This window comes from Dama dama, chromosome 11 (assembly GCF_033118175.1).
Source record: "Dama dama isolate Ldn47 chromosome 11, ASM3311817v1, whole genome shotgun sequence".
Lineage (NCBI taxonomy): Eukaryota > Metazoa > Chordata > Mammalia > Artiodactyla > Cervidae > Dama > Dama dama.
The window spans coordinates 87,505,848-87,530,281 of NC_083691.1; the positions used below are offsets into that span (position 1 = coordinate 87,505,848).

General features: G+C 40.9%; 1 protein-coding gene across 7 annotated transcripts in view; it reads right to left on the reverse strand.

Moving 5' to 3' along the window:
• LTBP1 (latent transforming growth factor beta binding protein 1) overlaps window positions 1-24,434 on the reverse strand; it is a 442,908-nt gene that overhangs the window by 387,316 nt on the left and 31,158 nt on the right. For all 7 annotated transcript variants that reach the window (XM_061155622.1, XM_061155619.1, XM_061155620.1 and 4 more), the window contains exon 3: window positions 4,928-5,225. In XM_061155622.1, coding sequence (XP_061011605.1) covers window positions 4,928-5,225 — 298 coding nt within the window. The remainder of the gene's footprint in view (window positions 1-4,927; window positions 5,226-24,434) is intronic.

Sequence of the window (24,434 nt, forward strand, 5' to 3'; positions counted from 1 at the left end):
ATCCTAGCAGTCTTCCTACTTGAATCTTTCTCTTTTTAGTTACTTTTTATTATAGAAAGTTTCAAAAATACATTTTTTTAAAAAAGGACTGCATAATAATTGTGTGCCTATCATCTAGCCTCAATAATTATCCCCTCAAGACTTGTTACCTCTATACCTCAACCTACTGGGTAATTTCAATCAAAGCTCAGACATCCTATAATTTCATCTGTAAATAGTATTATTTCCCTTCCTTAAATAATGACAAGGTTATCATCCCAGCCCTCCAAATCAACAGTCACTCTTCCATAGCATCAAATTTCCAATCAATGTCAGCATTTTCATTATTGTCCTGTAAGTCATCATCATTATCTTTTTCTTTCATTTGCAGCTTGTTTGCATCAAGAGAGACATAATCTAAATATTGTGATTAGTTAATCTGCTTCTTAACCCTCTTTTAAGCTATTTAGGTTCCCCCTTCATTACTTTTTCTATTTTGTTTTGTGTCTTTTCAAAATTGTTTTGTTGAAATTGTAGTCCTTAACTTGGTTTTTAACCAACCTTTAACAACTTTCATTACCGCTAGTCTTCATTTATATCAAGTTTCATTTAAATGATATCCTAAATGTGGTCACTTTAAAATACATTCACAAATTCTTTGCTATTTCTCTCTTCAAGCAATGCAGCTTATTAACTACGGTCCCTTTGAGAGCGGACTCAGCTAAGTGACTCATTTCTAATGAGTGGAATAGATGGGGGTGAAGGTATGCCCTACAGGACTATAACGGGCCTGTGGCCCGGGGTTCACTTGCTCAGGAAGAAGCCGGCGGCCATGCTGTGAGGATGCTCAGGCAGCTCTGCGGGGAGTCCATGTAGAAAGGAAAAGAAGTCTCTTGCCGACAACCATGGCAACGAGTCACCTTGGCAGTGGGTTCTCCAGCCCCAGGCGAGCCACCCCTGCTGACTGCAACCTCACAAGAGACCCTGAGCTAGAGCTTCCAGCAAGCACCTCCTGGGTTCCTGACCCACAGACCGTCAGACAACAAACATTTTATTGTTTAAGGCTGCCACATTTGTGGGGACTTATTACACATCAGTAAACAACTAATACACCAGCCTTTCTGGTGTCACATCATTGTTTTTCCTAGAAATGCTCTTCTCCAGTTCTTTGTGTCCAAATTTAACCATCTTTTCAACGTCCTCCACGTCCTCTATGCTCCAAAATCTGTAAATGATTATTCCTTCCTTCAATTTCCTAAAGAACTTTGTATCTGCTTCTAAGTCAAGCTGTCTAAAACCAATGTGGCCAAAGGTTAAACAAATTCATCTAACCCTCACCTGCCTAAAATGTGTAGTTTCAACATTACAGTTTTACTAAAGTCCCCGTTCCTCGAATAGGCCAGGCATACCCTCCTCTGGAGCTTCTGCCCCAGCCCCACACATCTCCATGATCCACACCCCCACCTCCTCCTCACCTAAATATCACCTTCTCAAGAGAACCTTCCCTGACAGCCTATTTAAAGCCACCAGAGCCCCCCTCCTCCCCATCTCACACCCACCCCACACTCCCTGCCCATCTCTGCATTTTTATTCTCTCCACACTACCAACCACAATCTAAGATATGCTTTAAATACAGCACTCATTATCTCCCCGCTTCCAGACTATAGGCTCCAGGAAGGAAGACATTATGTTTAGTTGTTCAATGCTATACCCCGAGCCCCTGAACAACGCACAGTATGTACCATGCGGTCAATAAAAACCACAACGATCAAGACTGTAAATGATCAAGACTGTAGCATCTCACACGGCACATTAGGGATGTAACACTAACCACATTTTGATATTTTAGGTGTCTTTATGTCTACAAGAATTTTTATTATTTTTTTTTTTTTGGCCACTCCTCTCAGTATGGTCCTCTCAGGGATCTTAGCTCCTGGACCAGGGACTGAATCTGTGCCCCCTGCAGTAGAAGCACAGAGTCTTGACTACTGAGCTGCCCAGGAAATCCCTGTCTACAAGCATTTTATGGAGCTTAATTAATTTCCTCCTTCACTAGATAAAAACAAAACCAAAGCCTGAAACACCCTAAAGTAAGCAATGGTAGGAAAGCCGCTTAAGAATGGTTACATTTCTCAAAAGTAGCCAAAGTGATCCTATCACATGTGCCTCCTTGGCAGTTTACATTTCAGGTTATGTCTCCTTACCTAAATTCATCCCATGAGTCAACCACACCACTCCCTTGGGACCCCTCTCAAGTGATAACATCTGTCATTTCAAAATCTCCTTAAGAACAGAACTGGGTCTTTTACATCTTAATACTCGATGCAGTGCCCAGATAACAGGGCAACTGACAAAGGTTTATTACGAAACCATCAGAATTGTTAGCATCTTGGGCCATCTCTTCTCCTCACCCAAAAGGACACAGTAGTAGCCACACCCACAAACACATGCCTATAATAATATTATCATGAAAAAAGCATCTTCATTCAGCAGATGAAGTCTCTAAAGTATATTATCTAATGACTTCTATTTTCCCAAAGCCAAATTAGAGCTGAAACCTTAGCCTCCTCCTTGACTGACAACATTCTCGTCCAAATTACACTGCTGCTAACCATAAAAAGAAAGAGGGAGGAGGGAAAGGTTGCTCCTTTGTCTGACCTCTGACATATGATTCTCACTAATAATCCACATAGACACATCACAGAGGGTCACATTCTAACAGGGGATGATGATATTCAAGATGAATGAAGTTGCTCGTAAATGACTTCACAGTTTATACTAGAAAAAAAATAACTGCAATGCACAGTAATCTGACTCCTGATTGCCAAGGCAAAGTTCAACACAGAACTGTTCTTTGTTTTTAAGAAACAGAACACTGGAAGAGGGCTGTCTGGCTACGATATACTCAAAGTTTTATTTCATTTCAAAGATGCATAGTCGCATTTGTGTTCTGACACACACAAAAAAGGGCTACTATCCTTTGGAGAAGGGGTCAGCAAACTACACTTCAAGGGTCAAAGCTGGCCCACAGTCTGTTTCTATATGGCCAATAAGCTAAGAATGATTTTTACATTTTTTAATAACTGAGAAAAATAAAACAGTATTATTGGGTGCCACGAAACTCAAATTTCAACATCATCAATGTAAGTGGATGAGTTACACTTACACACTGTCTCTGGCTGCTTTTGTGAGGAATTGAGAAGCTGTCACAGAAACCATACATCCCACAGAGCTCCAAATAGTTACTATCCAGCCCTTTACAGAGAACCTTTGCCTCTGCTTCAGGGTGTGGACGCTGGAGCCTGGCTGCCTCCATTTAAGCCCAATATATATTCTCCTTGCTGCTGCTCTGTCGTGTCCAACTCTGCGACCCCATGGACTGCAGCCCACCAGGCTCCTCTACCCATGGGGTTCTCCAGGCAAGAACACTGGATGGGTTGCCATGCCCTCCTCCAGGGGATCTTTCTGATCCTCCTCCAGGGATCAAGCCCACATATCCTATATCTCCTGCATTGCAGCCGGATTCTTTACCACTGAGCCACCACAGAAGTCCATATATTCTCTTTATTCAGCCTCTATCTTAACACTTACATTCACTTATTAACTGTGTAAGCTTGAACACATTGTTTAACCATTCTGCACCTCAGTTTCCTCATATGTAAAGTGGGGTTAATAATGGCACCTACCTGCTGGGGTGTCATTGTGAGTTATAAACAAATAAAACATGCAAAGCATATGAAACAGGACCTGCCAAGCAGGAAGCAGTTTATTAAGCACAAGCTGTAACTACCATTCCTTCTTGCTGAGGGCTACAGGATGAGTTTTCAGATGAAATGGTAGCAAAGTGGTTAGATTCCAGGGCAACATCCCAAATCTCTTCAAAAAGGTAGAACTGAAGTAGGAGGCAAGAAGGAATGAGAGGGGAGAAAAATAAAATCAGAAAGAAGAGAACTGAGGAGGGAATAAGAGAAAGGAAAAAGTTATCAGGACTTCACTAGCAAGGACAGTAGGTGGCCTATTCACAGGGGAAGTATAAATTAGGATAATTTCATCTGCAGTAACAGATTAAATCACTTCTGTGGGCTGACGGGATACTAATCACCAGGTGGAAGCTATCTCAGGGCTGGGGGGGGGAGGCATTCAAAATTCTAAACAAGTGACTTACAGATGAACTGCTGGGTCATTTTTAAGTTGAGCACTTCCTGTATTTTACATTCCTAGACAAATGACAAGTGATAGCTATAGTAAATTCTGCATCCTGTTATCCACATAGAGTAGCTAATTAAAAAGAAACAATTTGTGTAAGGACCCTGTCTTTACAGAGTGCTCATTTTGTTCAGAATAGCACTGACTTTCTAATTCTAAAAAAAAAAAAAGTTCCTATAAATAAAACACAAGCTCATTCACCAAAAATGGACCTGCATAGCAACTGGGAGGTAAACAGGGTGTTTACTAGAAGATACACTTCACTTGCTACCGAGGTAGAAAAATTCTCTTTCCCAAGATGCACTTTCATTTGAATCCCTTCTCTGTGCAAAGCTGAGTTCCTACCTTCTCCATGTACCTATAAAATTACACTCACCACTTCTCTTTTTGCATTATGACTTCAAAAGCTTTAAAGCACCCCCCACCTCAAAAAAATAAAGAATTTTTTTAACTCCACCATAATCAAACAACTATATTATTCCCTTCCACCCTTGATCCCCTTAATCCTCACCACTTCTTTGCTTAATGCTTGTGGTAAATCTTCCCTGCAGAGGCTAAACACACATATCAACTATTTTAAAGAGACTTGATATGTAAACATAAAACGCAAAATCTTAAGGAAAGACATTATTATCCGAGTGATTTCTGCAAATTGTGCAGGAAAAGAAGAGTGATTTAAAGCAATGCATCCAAGAGAACATTAAGATGCTCCCGAGCTGGAGGCAAGTTCAAAACACTCACTGAGAACGGATCTGCTGGGGGAGTCCCACTGAAGGCTTCGGCTTGAGGGTCAAGGTCATCTGGGCCACGGGGCTGACTCTCGGGAGGAGGTCTGCCTTCTTGGATGAAGTGTGCTTTGCGGCTTGCTCAGGAGGGACCCAGGAGGAAGCGGCCGCAGGACCCTGCCCTCCGAAGACTGGGGGCGAGGTGTCCTGGGCAGCTGTTGTCTCACAGGCTTTGCCCTTGGTCCCTGGTTTACACACACACAGCTGAGGTCGGAGACACATCCCTCCATTCTGACATGGTGGGACACAGCTTGCTGTGGGAAGACAACAGAAGACACACTTTGAAGGAGAGCAGCACAGACTTCACTAATTTTTCCAGATGCTTACCACTAGCATTGGGCTGTCCCTCAAAGAAATAAAATGATGATGATGATAAAAGCGAATATTAATGGTTTCATATATGCCAGGCATTGTTCTAATAGATACTGACAAATGTACCCCCCCACCCCCAGCAACTGATTTAAGGTGATGTTTTATTTTCCCCATTTTACTGATGAAGAAACAGGCACGGGGTTATAAAATTTGCCAAAAGTCCCACAATCACCAGTAAATAAAAGGGCTTGGATATGAATTCAAGTGAACTGGCTCCAAAGTCCTATTTTTGACCACTTTACTATAGCTGCTGCTCAGAAATGCATCAGAATTACAGGGGGGTAAAAACAAAGTACTCTGTCCTTTTTTAAGTCGTGTTCCATGGCTTAAGTTTAAACTTTAGGTATCCAAACAAGTCTTGGCAAAAAAAAAAACAGAAGCCCAGTCCCAAACCCAAACCCCCCAAGAGGGTAATGGCCTTCATCTGGCATTAAGCTATCAAAGCTTGGAGTGACTGTTCAGAAATTTAGTCAACCTATTTTTTTTTTTTTTTTGGAAAGAAAAAGCAAAGGTAGAAAGATTGAAAGTCATCTAATATACACTTTTATACATGCATTATATATTTTAAAAGCCAGTATACCCTTAATCTTATAACAAAAGACAATCAAAAAGAAACCACCTGTTTATCTCCTATTAGCTAGGATGCATTTACTTTGGGTTTTTGTTTTGTTTTTTTTAATATGGACCATTTTTAGGTCCTTATTTAATTTGTTACAATATTGTGGCTGTTTTATGTTTTTGATTTTGGGCCATGAAGCATGTGGAATCATAGCTTCCTGATCAGGGATCAAACATACACCCCCTGCACTGGATGGCAAACTCATACCACTGGACTGCCATGGAAGTCCCATGAATGCATGTACTGTGAATCACCAGACTTGTGGCCAAGCAGAGTTTTAAAGTTAGCAGGGCATGGGTCACAGGCAAGGTGAGTGGATTTTATCACAGGCAAGGTCCCTGGGAGTTTAGAAGTTATACGTCATAAAACTCATGACTTAAATTTTATTAACATCATAGGCCTACAGACATGATTCCTTCAGACCCTTCTTTATTTGTACCATTTATTTACACCAGCCTTTTGGTATCAGCCCTCTTTGACTAAACACTCTGTCCTGAGGCAGATCACAATACTAAACCTCCCATACAATTCAACCCAGGACTCAGTCTACAAGTAATTACAAAATAGATGAAGAATACACACCAGAGGAGGCTCAACCATGGAGGAATCAATGACCAAGACCTAAAAACCCTGAAACCCCCTAATTTCCTATAAAAGAGAGAAGATACTTTTCCTATTTTCCTATAATTCCTATTAGTTATAGCAAATGATAAGAAATAACTGTCAAGCATCAGAATACCAGGCTGACAAATTTTCTAAGAGTTGAGAAGGATTCTTAAAAAAAGGAAAAGAGGAAAGAAAAACGCCGCCAGCTCCCGAGGTGACCCTGGGGTGAGTTACTTAAGCTTGGCCTCTGCACCTACACAAGTCCCAGGGCAGGAGGAGGGCAGTAGCTGCTTTTCTAAAATGGTCCCCAAGGGCTCTTTCCATATTAGGCTTCTAGAAGTCAAAGTCAAAAAGCTATGCCCTTTGAGAGTTCAGGAGTCTAATTTACCCGTGCTTTCCTGGCCAACATGATCATCGGTCCCTCCTCAACCACGCTTATTTATGGACCGCCACAGGAATGGAAATGGGCTCCACCCAGAGACAGCAATAGTGGTCACCAGCGGGAAAGGACGGGGCTTTCAAAGCTGAGCTTCTGCCAGAGATCACCCCCCACCCCCAGGCACTTTCATGTACACATTCTCTTCATGCTTTCAATTAGAAACATGTCTCGGTTTAACATCTGAGAATGATTTCCGTTTCTCCCTCCCAAGGTGTATTGCAAATGTCTACTAATCTCTCAGGAAGGCCGCACGAGTGGCTGACAAAAGCTGGGACCTAGGTGGAGGCCAAGCACAGACATCTCCCCCAAAACACCTAGAAGAGCCAACGAGGGGCTGTCTGGAGGATGAGTTAGAAGAAGTATAAAGGGTAGCCTTGTTTTTTTTTTTTTCTGACTCTTCAAGTTTTGCATATGGAAGGATGAGGGGAGCAGGGAAAAAATAATAAAAGAAAAAAAAAAAAAGAAAACCTTTAAACTCACACCAAAAAAGGACACTTTACATAATAGTAGTTACATATATATACAATACTATCCTTTCACAGTAAGGATAGTATATATACAATACTATCCTTTCACAGTAAGGATAGTATATATACAATACTATCCTTTCACAGTAAGGATAGTATATATACAATACTATCCTTTCACAGTAAGCTTTAAGAGACAATAAGGAGACTGATGAGATGATTTTCTCTTCCACCTTCCCCATTTGGGCCTCCTGGAGCACATAGGTAGGGCTGGCTTAAACTGCGGGGGTCGGGGGTGGGGGAGGCGGAGCGGGTAAGGGAACAGATTCCCCAGTGGCCAAGAAAAGCCCCTCCCTGACATGAAAAGCAAAACTGACGTTCTGCAACCACATTTGATCAAGCCATTTTTCCCACCACATTTGGACTTCGTGCAATAGTGGTTCCCACATGTCACTTCTCAATGTGTGGTGCCTGGACAAGCCGCAGCATCACCTGGAAACACTTTAGAAATGCATATTTGGCCAGCCCCTGGCCTGCTAAATCCCAAACCAGAGCCCAGCCATCTGACTGCCTGCCAGGTGATGCACAAACTGGCGGTCTTCCCCCAACACCTTTTTTGAGAATTTACATTTTTGTCACTGCAAGTTTGTGTTTTCACACTGCAGTGGCTTACTGAAGTCTTACTCTCATGACTGTGTCTGTTTTATGTTGCCCTTCTGTTTTTAATGCAAAAAAATTAAAAAATTCTTCCATGTGACTAAATTCTCAAGATAATTATCAGTCCCTTTCAAAAATTTATACATTTGTCACTACTTCATGATCAGTGTAAAACTTTGCAGGTGTGTACAAGAAAACTGTTATTTTTTCAAATTCAAGTATAGTTGACTTACAATGTTACATTAGTTTCAGGTGTCAGCACAGATATTTAGTATGTTTACAGATTATACTCCAATATATCCTTGTTGCTTCTCTATTTCATACACACTAGTTTGTATCTGCTAAGCCCATACCCCTAACGTGTCCCTCCCTCCTCCTCTCTCCCCTCTAGTAGTCACTGGTTTGTTCTCTGTAACGCTATTTCTGGAGAAAACTGTTATTCTAACTGAGGTATTGAACTATGTGGAATATTTTAAATCTTATGGAAGTTCTTTAAAAATGTTATCCATCAGTCATCCTGCATTTGCCCAGGCCAGCTGTGGTTCCACACAATGAGCGAACACTATGGAGATCTTATCAGCAGGTGGGGCAGTGGTTCTCAGGCTTTGCAGCACAGTAGAATCACCTGGGGAGCTTTCACACTGGCTCAAAACCCAGGTGTGACTCCAGGCTGATTGAATCAGAATCTCTGGGGAAAGGGGTTCACTGGTCACTTTGGTTTTTTTGGTTTTTTAACTCCCTTGGTGATGGCAATGTGCAGCCAAACAGGAGACCCGACGGTAAGGGAATAAAGTCCTACCAGACTTGCTGATCATCTTCCCAAAGAGTTGCTTTTTGAATTTTTTCTCCTTCATTTAAAAATTTTCAACATATTCTAGCTGCCCAGGAGATACATTCAAGGCCCTCATCTGGAACCCACCCCCTCTTTCCATCCTCATCACCCACCACCCCCGGTCCACCCCTGCAAAAGCTCACCCTTTCTTGCTTCTGGACATAGGTTGCCCTGTCCTGCAATATGGGCCAGCCCCTCAAGCGCTTCTTCATCTGAAATGTCCTGCTCCTCTGTGAAGTCCTTTCCAAATGCCCACTCACCCTGACCTCCTGCGCCATTTTCATCATTCACTTCACATCTCACCTGTATGGTCACATATATTAACCATCTTTTAACAAAGCTCTTTTATTTCCCAACTAGAATGCAAACCATGAGGTCAGATAATTGACTAAGACAGAACTTTTTGTACCCAAGGACGGGAGCCTGAACCTCATCTTGGTTGACTGACCGATGTCAAAGTAGATCCATCTCTTTCCAAGAATGCTGGAACTTCAGGACATCTATAAAAGGAAGATAATAAGTGGGTCCATAATAACATCTACACCCCTGGATGTGGTTTACCAGTTATTCAGTCTCCAAGCTTTCAAAGATGTTTTAAAATCAAAATTAATATCTAAGTATACTTTGCTAACATATACGGCCTGCAGTGGCATTTAGCAGCATGTATATTAAACAATTACAGAAGCTCAGATTCAATGCATTCTAGAAAAACTCTGAATGGGAGGAACCCTCTGAAACTGGTCATGAACTCACAAGAAAAGATCACAAAGGGCTGATGGGAGCTGTGATAAGGTACTAAACCAGAGTGAAGTAAGCCAGAAAGATAAAGACCAATACAGCATACTAACGCATATATATGGAATTTAGAAAGATGGTAATGATAACCCTATATGCAAAACAGAAAAAGAGACACAGATGTACAGAACAGACTTTTGGACTCTGTGGGAGAAGGCGAGGGTGGGATGTTTCAAGAGAACAGCATCAAAACATGTATATTATCTAGGGTGAAACAGATCACCAGCCCAGGTTGGATGCATGAGACAAGTGCTCGGGCCTGGTGCACTGGGAAGACCCAGAGGGATCGGGTAGAGAGGGAGGTGGGAGGGGGGATCGGGATGGGGAATACATGTAAATCCATGGCTGATTCATGTCAATGTATGACAAAAACCACTACAATACTGTAAAGTAATTAGCCTCCAACTAATAAAAATAAATGAAAAAAAAAGTGCATTAAGAGAATTAGCCTAAGACATTCAGGTGAAGTTGGAAAAAAAGCTTCTGAAAACTTTTTTTTGTGAAAAGGGATTAGAAATGGAGGAAGCTCACAATTTATTAAGTAGATAATCCAATAAAAGGACTTCTGCTCGAGATAAGCACAGTGAGTTAACCTCTACCACATCTCCCATTCCAAACAGAACAATCATTTTTAAAGACTTTTTTTAGATTAAAGAAACAGACTTCCACAGCTGGGCATGATGGAATAACTGTTACCAAACAAGCCTTTTTGCCATGACAGCTAGAAAACTGGATGAAAGACATAAGACAACTGTTGTCAGATACCAGACAACTGGCAAGAGAAGACTGTGAATCCTAAGACAAGGGCATCAAGAGGGGAGCCCTAGGATCACCGTAACCGCCTGCAGGAGGCACTCGGTCGACCACTATGCAGCAAGGATCACCACGCACAGTGTGATAAAGGCTGAGTGGCTGGGATCTGCAGGCAGAGTCCTGGACAGGAGAGGTCTGCAAAGAGTCCTGGAGCCTTCACCTGATACTGAGCTGCACAGGCATAGAGTGCAATAAACTACCCAGGACCTGTACGCTGCAAATTCCCAGTCCTGGACTGCCAGAGTCAGGACATTCAGTACAGACCCCAGAACTCGACTCCCTTTAAAAGTAAAACCTCAATATCAAAACCAGGCAAGAACTGTACACAGACACAAAGAATCATACACAAATGAAAACTCACATACAAATCACAGTTAAGAATATATAGATGCACAATTCCTAAAAAAAAATTAGTAAATCCAATACAACACTATTTCCAAACCAAATTAATTCAAGAAATATAAGGATGTCAGCCACTCTTTCCATGGAATTCCCCACATTAAAAAATTAAATGAGAACTTGTCTCGGTGAAGGCAAAAATTTTCCAATGAAATTCATCACTTATTCATAATAACAAACAAAAACTGTTAAGACAACTAGGAATACAAAAGGATTTCCTTGTTCTGGTAAACAATACCTACAGCAAATCCCAAGTGAAGTGAAGTCGCTCAGTGTCCAACTCTTTGCAACCCCATGGACTGTAGCCTACCAGGCTCCTCCATCCATGGGATTTTCCAGGCAAGAGTACTGGAGTGGGTTGCCATTTCCTTGTCCAGGGGATCTTCCCAATCCAGGGATCGAACCCAGGTCTCCCGCGTGGTAGGCAAACGCTTTACCATCTGAGCTACCAGGGAAGCCCCCCACATACCAAAGAGGATACCAAAACCTACAGCAAATATTATGTGGAAATTGTAGAAACATTCCTATTATAGCTGGAAACAAGTCTAAATGCCCACAATAGCCTCTATAGTTGATGTTATATTGTAAGTCCCATGGTAAAACAAGGAAAAAAAAATAAAAGACCTAAAATGAAACAAATGTAACATTATTTCAGTTTATCTAAGTGGTTATGTAGATAATCAAGAGATTCTACAAACTATAATAGCAGATAAGAATGCAGTACTTGTTCAAAGAGAGAGAAACAGATCAATTAAATTTAACAGAGAGCTTAGAAACAGACTCATATATAAATGGAGGCTTGAAACATGATGCAGGAGATACTACAACCCCGTAAAAAAATGGACTAAATAAATGGTGTTGAAAAAGAAAGAGCCACCCATCTGAAAAAACCAAAACTAGATCCCTACCCAACATAGGAGTATGCATTCTGGTGTGTTCCAAGGCCTTCAGTTGCGTTCAACTCTGTGCGACCCCATGGACTGTAGCCCGCCAGGCTCCGCTGTCCATGGGATTCTCCAGGCAAGAATACTGGAGTGGGTTGCCATGCCCTCTTCCAGGAGATCTTCCCATCCAGGGATCAAACCCAAAGTTCTTCTGTCTCCTGCACTGGCAGGCGGGTTCCTTATCACTAGCACCACCTGGGAGGCCCATGCATTCTAGATCTATAAAACTTAAGAGAAAATGTGACAGAATATCTTTATGATTTGGGATAAGGAGGAATTTCTCAAATGTGAAAACAGTTAAGTAAAAATCCAAAAGGATTGATGAACTTGACTGTATTAAAACTTAAAAGACACCATACAAAACACTGAAGAACAAATGACAAAAAGAAGACCCTCGCAATATATTTAACAAAGGACTAATAACCAGATATATCAAGAATTCCTAAAAATAGATAGGAAAAACAAAGCAAAATATGGACAAAGGATGTGAGCTGGCTAGTCACAGATGGTGAAATGTAAAATACATGTGAAAAGATACACAGCCTCTCCAATTATCAGAGAACTGCAGATCAAAACAACACTGAGATGCAATTCCACAGTCAAGAGACACAATAAGTCTGTTACCACCAAGTGTTAGCAAAGATACGGGGTAATGGAAACTCATATACTGTTCATGGAGGTGTATAGGATACTCACCTCTGTGAGAAGCAATACGGCAACGTTTAGTAAGGTTATGATGTGAAAACCCTAACGCCTAGCAATTTCACTTCTAGGCTGTCATTTGCTCAAGCAGACATATATACCAATTAGTAGGAAAATAGTGACACTGACAGATGAATTGATAAACTGTGGTATATTCATATATGGAATTGTTTACAGCAGTTAAAATCATGATCTAGATCTATACACCAAGCAACATGGATGAACCTTGTGAAAATAATGTTGACCGAAGAAAGTAATTACAAAATGCTACTTTGTAGTACTATTCTTTATATGATACTATAATACTGTTCATGTAATTTTTAAAGACATAAATCACTACTCCTTGTTTTTAAGGATACATATGAAATCAACAAACGCATTAAAATATGTATTGGATTCCCACTAAATTCATAACCATGACACCTCAGGGAAGGATATGGAACAATTCCAGAGAAGGAAATAGGTCACTTTATTGGAATTTTTTTTCTTTAAAAAATAAAAAGATGGGGGACTTCCCTGGTGGTCCAGCAGTGAAGGCTTTGCTTTCCAGTGCAGGAGATGCAGGTTCAATTCCTGGTCGGGGGGGCTAAGATCCCACATGTCTCATGGCCAAAACACCAAAACATAGAAGCAATACTATAACAAATTCAATAAAGACTTTAAAATTGGCCCACATTATTTAAAAAAAAATATGTATAGAAAATATGACAACAGGTGTTAGCTGTTGGTAGTAGATACACAGGTGCTAACTACTGTACTCTTTACTTTCCTGTATACTTTACAAAATTTCTTCAAAATCAAAATAATTTTTTAAAAAAATAAGCCAACAAAAGGCAATTGAGAATTGAAGACAGTTAAAACCTGATTCTTAATCATGGGGTGAAAGGGTGATCACGGGGATGAGGTTGGTCAAAGGAGCAGAAACTGCCAACATCACAGTTCGGTGCTCTGCTCAGTCGTGTCCGACTCTTTGCGACCCCCTGGACTGTAGCCCACCAGGCTCCTCTGTCCATGGAATCTTCCAGGCAATGATACTAGAGCGGGTTGCCATTTCCTACTCCAGGGGATCTTCCTGACCCAGGGATCAAACCAGAGCCTCTTGCATCTCCTGCTTGGCAGGTGGATTCTTTACCTCTAAGCCACCTGGGAAGCCCAACACGACAATAATGAACCCAGTGTGCACACAGTGGGCTTGCAGAAAGCCCACATCAAGACCTGGGTGAGAAGAATGGACCATAAAATGCTACCCCACTGTGGCCACAGAGATGGTCTTAGGAAAACACTCATCTTTTGAAACAAATCCTCAATTTTTGCTCCAAACAGTAAATCCTCTCAGATTTCTTCCTACATTTGAATCCTACTCCAGTTTGACAAGCTGATCCTAATGTTCTTTAAAAGTTTAGTGACTATATTTTTAGGAAGTGTCCCGTGCCCTGAACCTCAAGCTCTATTGCTCTTAATTCTAAAAAAGTAGCTCTTAGTTATATTTAAAACCCGTCCCAGCCCACACACAGGGCAAACAGAGTGAATCTCTGCCCCTTGCCTAACTCCAAGCAAGTTACAGCATGTCGACTGCATATGTCCCAGGGAGAAATGTAAGTCTAACTGTGTCTCCTGTGATCAGAGACAGCAGGTGAGAAACTGCTTTGCTGTGTGTGTGTCTTCACAGTAATTCCCAGCTGCCCTTTGAAGTCATTCAATAACACTAAGTGATATCAGATCACAAGACTCATAGGATGAGGTCACACATTTTCGTCTGCTCTTATTCTGTATGCCCCTTGTGCCAAACTTAAACAAAACGCTGCACTTTCATGGTGAGTGTCTCTGGGTCAGCTTCCTCCAAAATCCCTAAGGAGCAAAAAACAATAGTATAAACCCCAACACCTTTTCTATCCAGCCTTGTGGAATAATGAAGAGTTCCACAAAATCAAATGCTTTACATAGGTGAATCAAGCACCAAGACGTTTACTAACTCATAGGTTTTGGACAGCTCTATGAAAAGTGTGTGTGTACGCTTTCAGAGTGCCCTGCTCTTCAAGTCAGGATCTCTCCCCTGCCTTTCTAGGCTGTTTGCTTTTCTAATCTACTCTCAAGAGACAACTTAACCAAGCAGATAGTCAGATGGCTGAGCACAGCACAAATTACATGGAATATATGAGACCCAAAAGTTGTGTGAAGAATCTCAGGGCTTTATGAAGACTTCATTGCCTTTATGTCAAGGACTGAGCCCTCGTCTGCCTAATACCCCGGGAGCTGTATTCTGGAGGGTAGAGGTTCTGGAAGCGTTGAGTTCAGCAGGAGAAGCTTGTTACCATGTGATTTAATTTAAAATAGATGGTCGGCCTAGGCCAAGCACACTCCTCCTGATGCCATCAATAACTGTGAAATCATTCACAGAGTATAATAATTAAGTCATAAGTTACGTAATGAAAAAACCGCCAGCAATTTTTATGGGTTCTGTTTCTGGTCTTATTACTGCTGTTTTATGAAGTTTTCTTGTTGTTTTTTTAAGTCAGTGAAAAAGAAAATAAAGTTAAGGATCTACAAGTTTTTACTATGTAAATATTTAATTTAAAATAGCAAAAGAAAAATGAGGAAAAACCAGAAAATTTTCAGAAAATGGTATTATGTAGGAAGAATTAACAAAAGCTGTCTTTAACAAATTAAGACCAAAATTGAAAAGGTGAAAAAAGGCCAGAAGTAGACAATTGAGACAAAATAAAATACAATTAGTAAGTAAAACTGTGGTATACTGTCTAAATTAACAAAGTCATCAAAAGAAATGCCAACTAAACCAAGGATGTACAATATTATGGCTACTTTGCATTTTTTTAAAAAGACATGTAGAATATTAATACAAAGTGTAATAAAGGGTAGTAAAATGATACAAGCCTTTTAGAAAGCACTTCAACAATATGTTTCAGGCTATTTTGGTAGCTTCATTTCTAGAAATTTACCCTAAGAAAATAGTTTAAAAAAGAAAATAACTATACACACACTTATGCCCAGCTGTCCACAGCAGTGTTATTTATACCAATGAAAAATGCAAAAGCAGCATATAGATTGAGTAAAGGATGGTATTATATAACCTTTCAAAATTAGAATTATAAAGTGATATTGTAAGTTTCTAAGTATTATTATTAAAATGTATTGAAAACACAAGGTTATTTTGCTATTCAGTCATTAGTTAAGCATCTTCTCTGAAAATAGTATAATTTTATTGTGTGTACTAACACTCGTACACATGTGTAATAGACACAGGGCTTCCCCGGTGGCTTAGACAGTAAGGAACCCACCTGCCAATGCAGGAGACATAGGAGGCGTGGGTTCAGTCCCTGGGTCTGGAAGATCCCCTGGAGAAGGAAACGGCAACCCACTCCAGTACTCTTGCCTGGGACAGAGGAGCCTGGTGAGCTACAGTCCACAGGGTCTCAAAGAGTTGGACATAACTGAGTGAGTAACAACACACAACATGACAAACAAGTTCCTGACAAATCTCGGGTTTTACAAACTAAACTATTACGCACATGTAAAGTATAATTACAAATGACATTGTCATAATTCATTATAGGGAGACCATAAATTTCTAAATAATAAATCTTTGATCTGTTTTAATACCATATCTCTCTCCATTCATTATTCAAACATTGAGCCCTTCCCCCTTACACGCTAACACTGAGCCAGGAAGTGTGGATTAAAAGACGGAGAAGACAAATTTCCTGCTCTCACGGAGATCAGAAACCAGTATGGAAGACAGACAAGTATATATATATATGTATGTGTGTATGTATACATAAAACTTCACCATACAGTTATATGTTGGAATAATAAAGGTATGGAAGAAATGAGAAATGAAGGGCCCTAAGTGAAAAATCTGGAGAAGCAAACAGCAACCCACTCCAGTATTCTTGCCTGGAGAATCCCATGAACAGAGGAGCCTGGCAGGCCATGGTCCACAGGGCCACAGAGAGTTGGACACAACTGAAGCAACTAAGCAAGCAAGTGGGAAATCAACCAATATTTTCAAAATTATATTCAAGGGATTAAAAAGGATACAGACAATTCTCAGAATGGTTTGTCCCCTTGAGGAGATGTAAAATCCACCTACGATGGAAGCCGGCAGTGGGGTGACATGAAGGTGGACTCAACGTCCCACAGACCTGAGTCTGAACCCCTACCTACCTCCCCAGCTGGGTGCCCTGGGGTCAGTTCTAGGTCTGACCTGTGCTTCAGACCCTCACTCAATGAAGTGACAATTCTGAGTGACTCCTGAGTGACAATTCTGCACTCCAGGTTGCACCAGGCGCCATCACACGCCCCATGACTAGAACTGTAGATAAGAAAACACTATCTCTGCCCAGTGGAACTCACAGCCCAGCCAGCGGACCAACAGAAAAAGTGATTATAACAAACATTTCAGAAAGGGAAGAATAAATACTGTGCAGCGGGGACCTATCCCTAGGGGATTTAGGGTATTAGGAAAGACCTCACTGAGATCATGAACTTACTATCAGATCTGAAAGCTGAGAGAAATAAATAACTCATCTACCCAATCCCAGAGTATGGGGCCAAATGGTGAAACCTGCTACAAGCCATCAAGAAGCAAAATGCAACTCGACTCTACTGATTCCAGACTGACTTTTCATAAGAGATGGGGTTCAGGGGAGAGGGAAGGAATTAACATATATTCTTCAACATATGTGTCCAGAACGCTGACCTAGTACGATTTAATGTAACCGGCAGAGACATTACCCTGTAAAACAGGAAAAGAAACATTGATGTCCATTGTCACCACTGTAACTTAACACTGTTGTGAATGTTCTGGTCAACTCTGTACCAGCATACAGAAGAGAGGTGTAAGCCAAGCCAGCTCCTACACTGCCGAGGGGGTGTCCACGGTACAATCTATAAAGCGATCAGCCGTATTTAAGATTAAGCCCTCAGAACACTCATGCTATTTGTATTTCATCATTACTAATCCAGGAAATTTTCTATTCAAATCTGTCCACTGCAGTATTACAATCAATACAGTGGTTAAAAAAAAGAGAGAGAAAGAAAAGAAATAACCTACCTGTAAAAACAAAGAAGAGACAAAAATCATGAAATGTGATGAAGTTATCAAAAACAATGTCCTAAAAACTTTTTAATGACTTGGGATAATGCTTATGAAGTAATGCCAAGATTAAAAAAATAAGTAAATAACCCTCCACTCTCTCCACAACACACTCCAGTCAGCCTTGCACCTCTGCCTGTCCACTGAGTCACACTCACGAGTAACCTCCTGGCTGCCAGTCCCATGGCCTTCTCCCTTCTCCACCAAGAGCATCGATGGACCAGTCCCTCCTCCCTCCCTACCTTCTTCCCTTGGCTGAGACGTCACCCCACCAGCCTCTGCCAACCTCACCATCAACCTTCACAGTCTCCCTCTGGCTCCCCTTTCCCTTTCTGATCTCTCCATGTTGACATTTCCCAGGGCTTTCTTGGTCCTTGGGCCCTTCTTCTGATGACCTCATTCAGTCATGTGGCTCTGATTTCCATTTAAACTGGGTCCTAATTTAGACCTCAGGCCCTGTCCTTCTATCTGAACTCCACATTTCCACGTCCAACTACCTCCTCAACAGCTCCGAGTGGATGTCTACCAGATGCTCAAATTTAGCACATCTTGATTCTTGCCCACCTCTGCTGAACGCATACAGCACAACCAGCTCCTCCTCAGCATTCATCTCGTTAAAAGGAACCACCATCTTCCTCTAAGGAACCACCATAGAGGAAGGTGATATCCACTGTAGAGGGGGGTGATGTATGTATAATTGTGACTGATTTGTGTTGTTGCATTGCAGAAACCAACACAACGCTGTAAAACCGTTTTCCTCCAACTGAAAATAAATTGAAAAAAATTATATACCAATCTACATGGGAAAAGAATTTTTAAAAGAATCAGTTCAGTTCGGTCGCTTAGTCATGTCTGACTCTTTGCGACCCCGTGAATTGCAGCACACCAGGCCTCCCGTCCATCACCAACTCCCGGAGTCCACCCAAACCCATGTCCATTGAGTCAATGATGCCATCCAGCCATCTCATCCTCTGTCGTCCCCTTCTCCTCCTGCCCCCAATCCCTCCCAGCATCAGGGTCTTTTCCAATGAGTCAACTCTTCACATCAGGTGGCCAAAGGATTGGAGTTTCAGCTAGAGCATCAGTCCTTCCAATGAACACCCAGGACTGATCTCCTTTAGGATGGACTGGTTGGATCTCCTTGCAGTCCAAGGGACTCTCAAAGAGTCTTCTCCAACACCACAGTTCAAAAGCATCCATTTTTCGGTGCTCAGCTTTCTTTATAGTCCAACTCTCACATCCATACATGACCACTGGAAAAACCATAGCCTTGACTAGACAGACCTTTGTTGACAAAGTAATGTCTCTGCTTTTTAATATGCTATCTAGGTTGGTCATAACTTTCCTTCCAAGGAGTAAGCGTCTTTTAATTTCATGGCTGCAGTCACCATCTGCAGTGATTTAAAAGAACAGATACATGTATATGTACAACTGAATCATCTTGCCGCACACATGAAACTACCACAACATTGTTAATCAACTGTTCCAAAACAAAAGAAAACCAAAAAAGGCACCACCATTTGCCAAGTTGCTCACCAAGCACATTAGTTTTCTAGGGCTGCTACAACGAAACACGACAAAATACATGCTTTAGACAACAGAGAGTCACTGGTTAGAAGTCTGAAATCGAGGTGTTGGAGGCGCTGGACCTTTCTGAGGGCTGTCTGGTTGCTTTCTCCCAGCTTCTAGTGGCCTTGGGCAATCCTTGGCTCCTAGAAGCTGTTTTCGCAAGTCTTCCTTCTATGCACGTCTCACCACCTGCCCTCAAACCCTTCTCCCAGCCACCTTGTCCCCTGCAATCTATTCTCACCAGAGCAACCCTGTAGAATCAAGTCAGACCACATCCCTCCTCTGCTCCAAACCCTCCAAAGGCTTCCGTCTCACTCAGTAAAATGCAAAGCTTTTGTTTTCACAGTCACTTCCCAACCTTGCGCACCATACCCCCGTCACACTGGCCTCCTGGCTCGCCCCGGCAGACAGTGCCCGCTTACACCACAGGGCCCTTGCCTCTGCCTGTAACACGCTTCCGCAGATACTCACGGGCCACCTTTCTCACATCACTCAGCCTCCCTGTGACTATCTGCTCCAAACAGCAATGTATAGGCCTCGATTAGTCCGTTTCATTTTTCTTCAAAGCACTTATCCCTAACCCTACATTATATTATTTATCTATTCATTGTTTCCCACTAAAATATCAGCTCCACAGGGAAGAAGACTATTTTGGTAGCTGCTTTTTCCCTTGGACCTAAAATAATGTCTGACTCAAAGAAGATAATAACTTAATGTCTGGTGTAACTCAAAGAAGATAATAACTAACTGCAGAATGAATGAACATGTGAAGGCAGGCTGGAAGAAAAATATATTTAAATGCTAACGTGAATTACAATCCCAGGAGTGGTAAAATTATAAGTGATTACTTATACCATATTATACTTTCCATATTTGCTATGATGGCCTTCACAGCATGGCAAATATCATACTTTATCAAGAAAAAAAATGTTAATTCACTTAATGGCTAATTTAAACATACTTAAATTTTTAAGGGGTGTAAATCCTACAATGTAAACAATACATGAGATGCAGTACCATATACTAGATTTTACGGTAAATGTATGATACTGAAACATACATTATTTTTACTTTGAAACTTATTCTTAACAAACGGATTGGGTAATATGTCTAGCATTATTATTTACATGTTTAACCTGTTTAAAAAGCTTTTTATTTTCATCAACCAAAAATGCAGAGCAGCTTTTCTGAAAAGCATAGAAATAAAAAACCAAGATTTATAAGGCCTAAACAACTGCCAACTTGAGAATCATGTATCTGAAATTTGGATTAAAGTAAAGGTAAAAAAAAAAAAAAAACTAACACAGAAAACATAACTTTACTCTGATTAGGAAGCTAGAAGTAAAGAGCCCACTAAAGTCAGGCAGCCCATACCAAGCCCAGTTCAGACACTGGCTAGCTGTGTGCCCCTGGGTATATTTCCATTACCTTTTTTTGCATCTCAGTTTTCCCATCTGTAAAATGGGAGTGATTTTTTTTTTTAAAGGGGGTTTCTGATGGATTAAGTAAATGCATACACACAAAGCTCTGGGACAGGGCCTGCTTCAGAGTAGCATTTGACAGGTGTCAGCTATTATTATTATTCCGCGCATCAAATTCATCCCACACACACCCCAAAATAGCCTTTAAGGAAGCTTTTGAAAAGCAGGTCACATCTATATCTGGGATAGAATTTTATTTCTACCATTGGAATTTTAAATTTATGCAAGACAGCCTTTCACACTGAATCAAACATAATAAGTTACCTTTTTCCCCTTTCTTTCCCACATTTAACCATTCAGAATAAAGCTGTGGGAGGCAAAAAAGTGATAAAGAGCATCAATCTAAAATAAAATATTACATGGTTGTTACCATGCTCAAGACTCATATTTCCAAACAAATTTTCTCAACTGAAAAAAGAATAATAGCTACATGAGTGAGACAGAGCCTTTAAAAATTACCATTTATTTTGACAGCATTCCTTTAGGTAAATTAAGAGTATTATGTGACCAAGGATGGGAACACCCTGGAAGAGATACAATCCAGGCCATGCCAAAGGCTCCCCTTGCTAAAATAAAAACACTTGTAAATGTCACTGATGCCCGAGCATCATTGTAGAACACAAACATTCAGTGGACTGTGGACACGGCCCCAGCTACAGGGATCACAATAATTAGGCTCTAAAACCCCAAATGGGAGCAACAGTTGAAGCCTCACTGTGAAATACCAGGCCATGCCTCTAAATGGAAGGAAGAAGCAAAACAGATGAGGTTATTTGCAAACACTTAGCCCTATGGCTACTAGCTCTATCATTGTGAAATGTGATACAACCATTTTCAGAATTGAAGCTGAAATAGAACTATGGACATCAAGGACCCATCAGGAAGCAGTTGAAAAGAACAAGCAAAGCTCTGTTTTCAAAACTTGAATACACAAAATTAAAATTGTTTAAATAGCATTTCTCATTTCTGACATCCTTCGGAATAGAGCAATTATTTTAATAAACATTGTGAATGTAAAATGCTCCATTTAGTCATATACTGGGCCTTCCTTCCACATGCATTTAAATTTTTTTTTTTTTTTACTGAATCGCTCTAAGTAGCTTCCTTAACAGCTGATCATCTCAGAACTGAAAAGAAATGGATAATCAGCAAACAAAGAGAAATTCACATAACTATTAGGACAGAAATCAACAAGAATGATCTTTCTGTTAAAGCTGTCAACTTTAAAATAAACCATTCAAAAAATAAATAAATAAAATAAACCATTCTACCTAAAACACGAAGCCACAAGTGTTAAACAATGGATGATGTTCATAGGGTGTTACTCTTCCCAACTTCGTAATGTTTTGTATTTTCCAAGAAAATAAACCATAAATTAAAAAACCATACGTTTTCTAAGACTTAATCCAAGTAATTATTTTTGTTTCAAAATATGCCATGAATAACCTACTTGTTTTAGTAGTAATTTTGTTTCTGTTTTCTTACAAGGTAGAATCACTAAATGTCCTGCTAGTCAATTCTGAAAAAACATAATTAAGAGAAAGAAAATAAAGAAACTTTATACAATTCTGGAAGTAGAGATTTTAGTCTCAAAGTGTGAAAAATACAATCACGAATGTCTCACAACTGCCCGTTTAACAGACTGGTTATACAGTCACTATTCTCAAGCCACAATCCCCTAAAGATCATGTATTCCTAGTACCCATTTTTATTCTTAGATTTCTTCCCATTATTTGTCATCACCAGTTCATACCACAATTAGGGGTAGGCTTCTGTGGAGTTAGAATGAGAAAGAGAAAATGTTTGTGTTCTACAGAGATGCTCAGGCATCAGTGACATTTACAAGTGTTTTGGGTGATAGATACTTTCTAAAAATAGTCCCAAATCTATCCCTTCCTATCAGCACATGCTTCTTCTCCCATCAAAAGGTGACTCTTACGTCTCTCCTTGTTGAGTATGAGGCTGGGTCTATGATGTGTTGTTTCAGTCGCTAAGTCAAGTCCGACTCTTTGTGATCCCATGGACTGTAGCCCACCAGCCTCCTCTGTCCATGGTTTTCCCAGGCAAAAATAATGGAATGGGTTGCTATTTCCTCCTCCAGGGAATCTTCCCGAGCCAGGGATCAAACATGAGTCTCCTGCATTGCAGGCGGATTCTTTGCAGCTGAGCCACCTGGGAAGCCGGGGTCTATAACTATTCTACAAAAAAAAATGCAGAAGTGCCCTGCTGAGAGCCTCCCAGCCCAGGCTTGAAAAAGCCAGCAAGCAATACTTCCTCCCTCTTGAAACCTAGCTGCCATGTCATGGGGAAGCCCAAGCAACCAAGGAAAGAGGCCCACATGGAAGAGAACCGAGGCTCTCAACCAACAGCCCCTGCTAAGCTCTCAACCAACACCCAGCATCGTCTTGCCAGCCATGGGAGTGTTCCAGCTGATGCCATGTGGTATGGAGACAGGCTGTCCCTACTGAGCCCTGCCAAATTGCAAAACCATGAGTAAATAAATGACGGTGTTTGTTTTAAGCCACTGAGTATTAGGATAATTTGTCTCAGAGGCATAAATAGAAATAGAAACAATCTTCCTGAAGAAGAGTCATTATCTCTCATTCCAGGGCTTCTGCTAATTCTATCATGCTAAATTACCCTGCATTAAGCACTTAAAATCTGTGGTTGTGTAATCAAGTCTTCAAAATAAAAATGAGCATAGTTGTGATTAACAGCCTCCTGAAGCCTACGAGGAAGGGAGAAGACCCAGCAGGGACCTCTGCATCTATGCATTCCCGAGTACCGAAGACAATCAAAGACAACAACGGCTTTCTCCAGTGATTTCCTGGCAAAGTTACCAGTGCAGAAAAACACTCATCTTTGATAACAGTAGCCACAACTGAATACTATTCTAATTTTATGTTATATATACTTTACCACAATATTTAAAATAATACACACACACTCAAAAAAAAAAAACAAAACTACCGTACACTGTACGTGGGAGAATTAGATGATATGTGAATTAAATCTCAATACAGCACTTTCCATACAGTCCTCCACACGGTAAACAGTCCAGCTCATCTTTGACCAGCTCTATCTTAAAAAGGCTTTTCTGTGTTAAAATGTGCCTGCCCACAGCTTTCATTCATCAACTCCCCTTTCCACAGTATTGAAGCTCCACCATCCCGCCTGTGACTTTTCTTCTCCTGATTCAAGCAACCCATTCCCACAGCTCCTCATGTCGGCTCTGTTCCCTCCATCATCCAGCTGCACAACTTCATATATTAAAACAGCTCCTGGTACTGGGGAAGAGCATGCACTTTGGAGTCAAAAGGCCTAGGTTTAAATCTGAGTTCCATCACTTACTAGCCACGAGAAGCTTCGATTTCAACACATGTAAAATGCAGATGGGGAAAGAAGTCTCATCTTTGGGAAGGAGTGGGGCAGGGATTGAAGTCAGGGCTTGGGATGACAATCACCTGTACTCAAAAATGACGCTTGCAAATTTACTTAGTATGGACAACATACTGTCTCTCAGTATGTCTTTCTGCATTTAACAAGCCATCATTTCTCTGTTTAAACACCACCTCGCCCCCTCTGCCAAGCAGGTGTAGTTAATTCAAGCTCATTAAATGCACGAATGATGCAGCTTCATAGAACAGACAACACC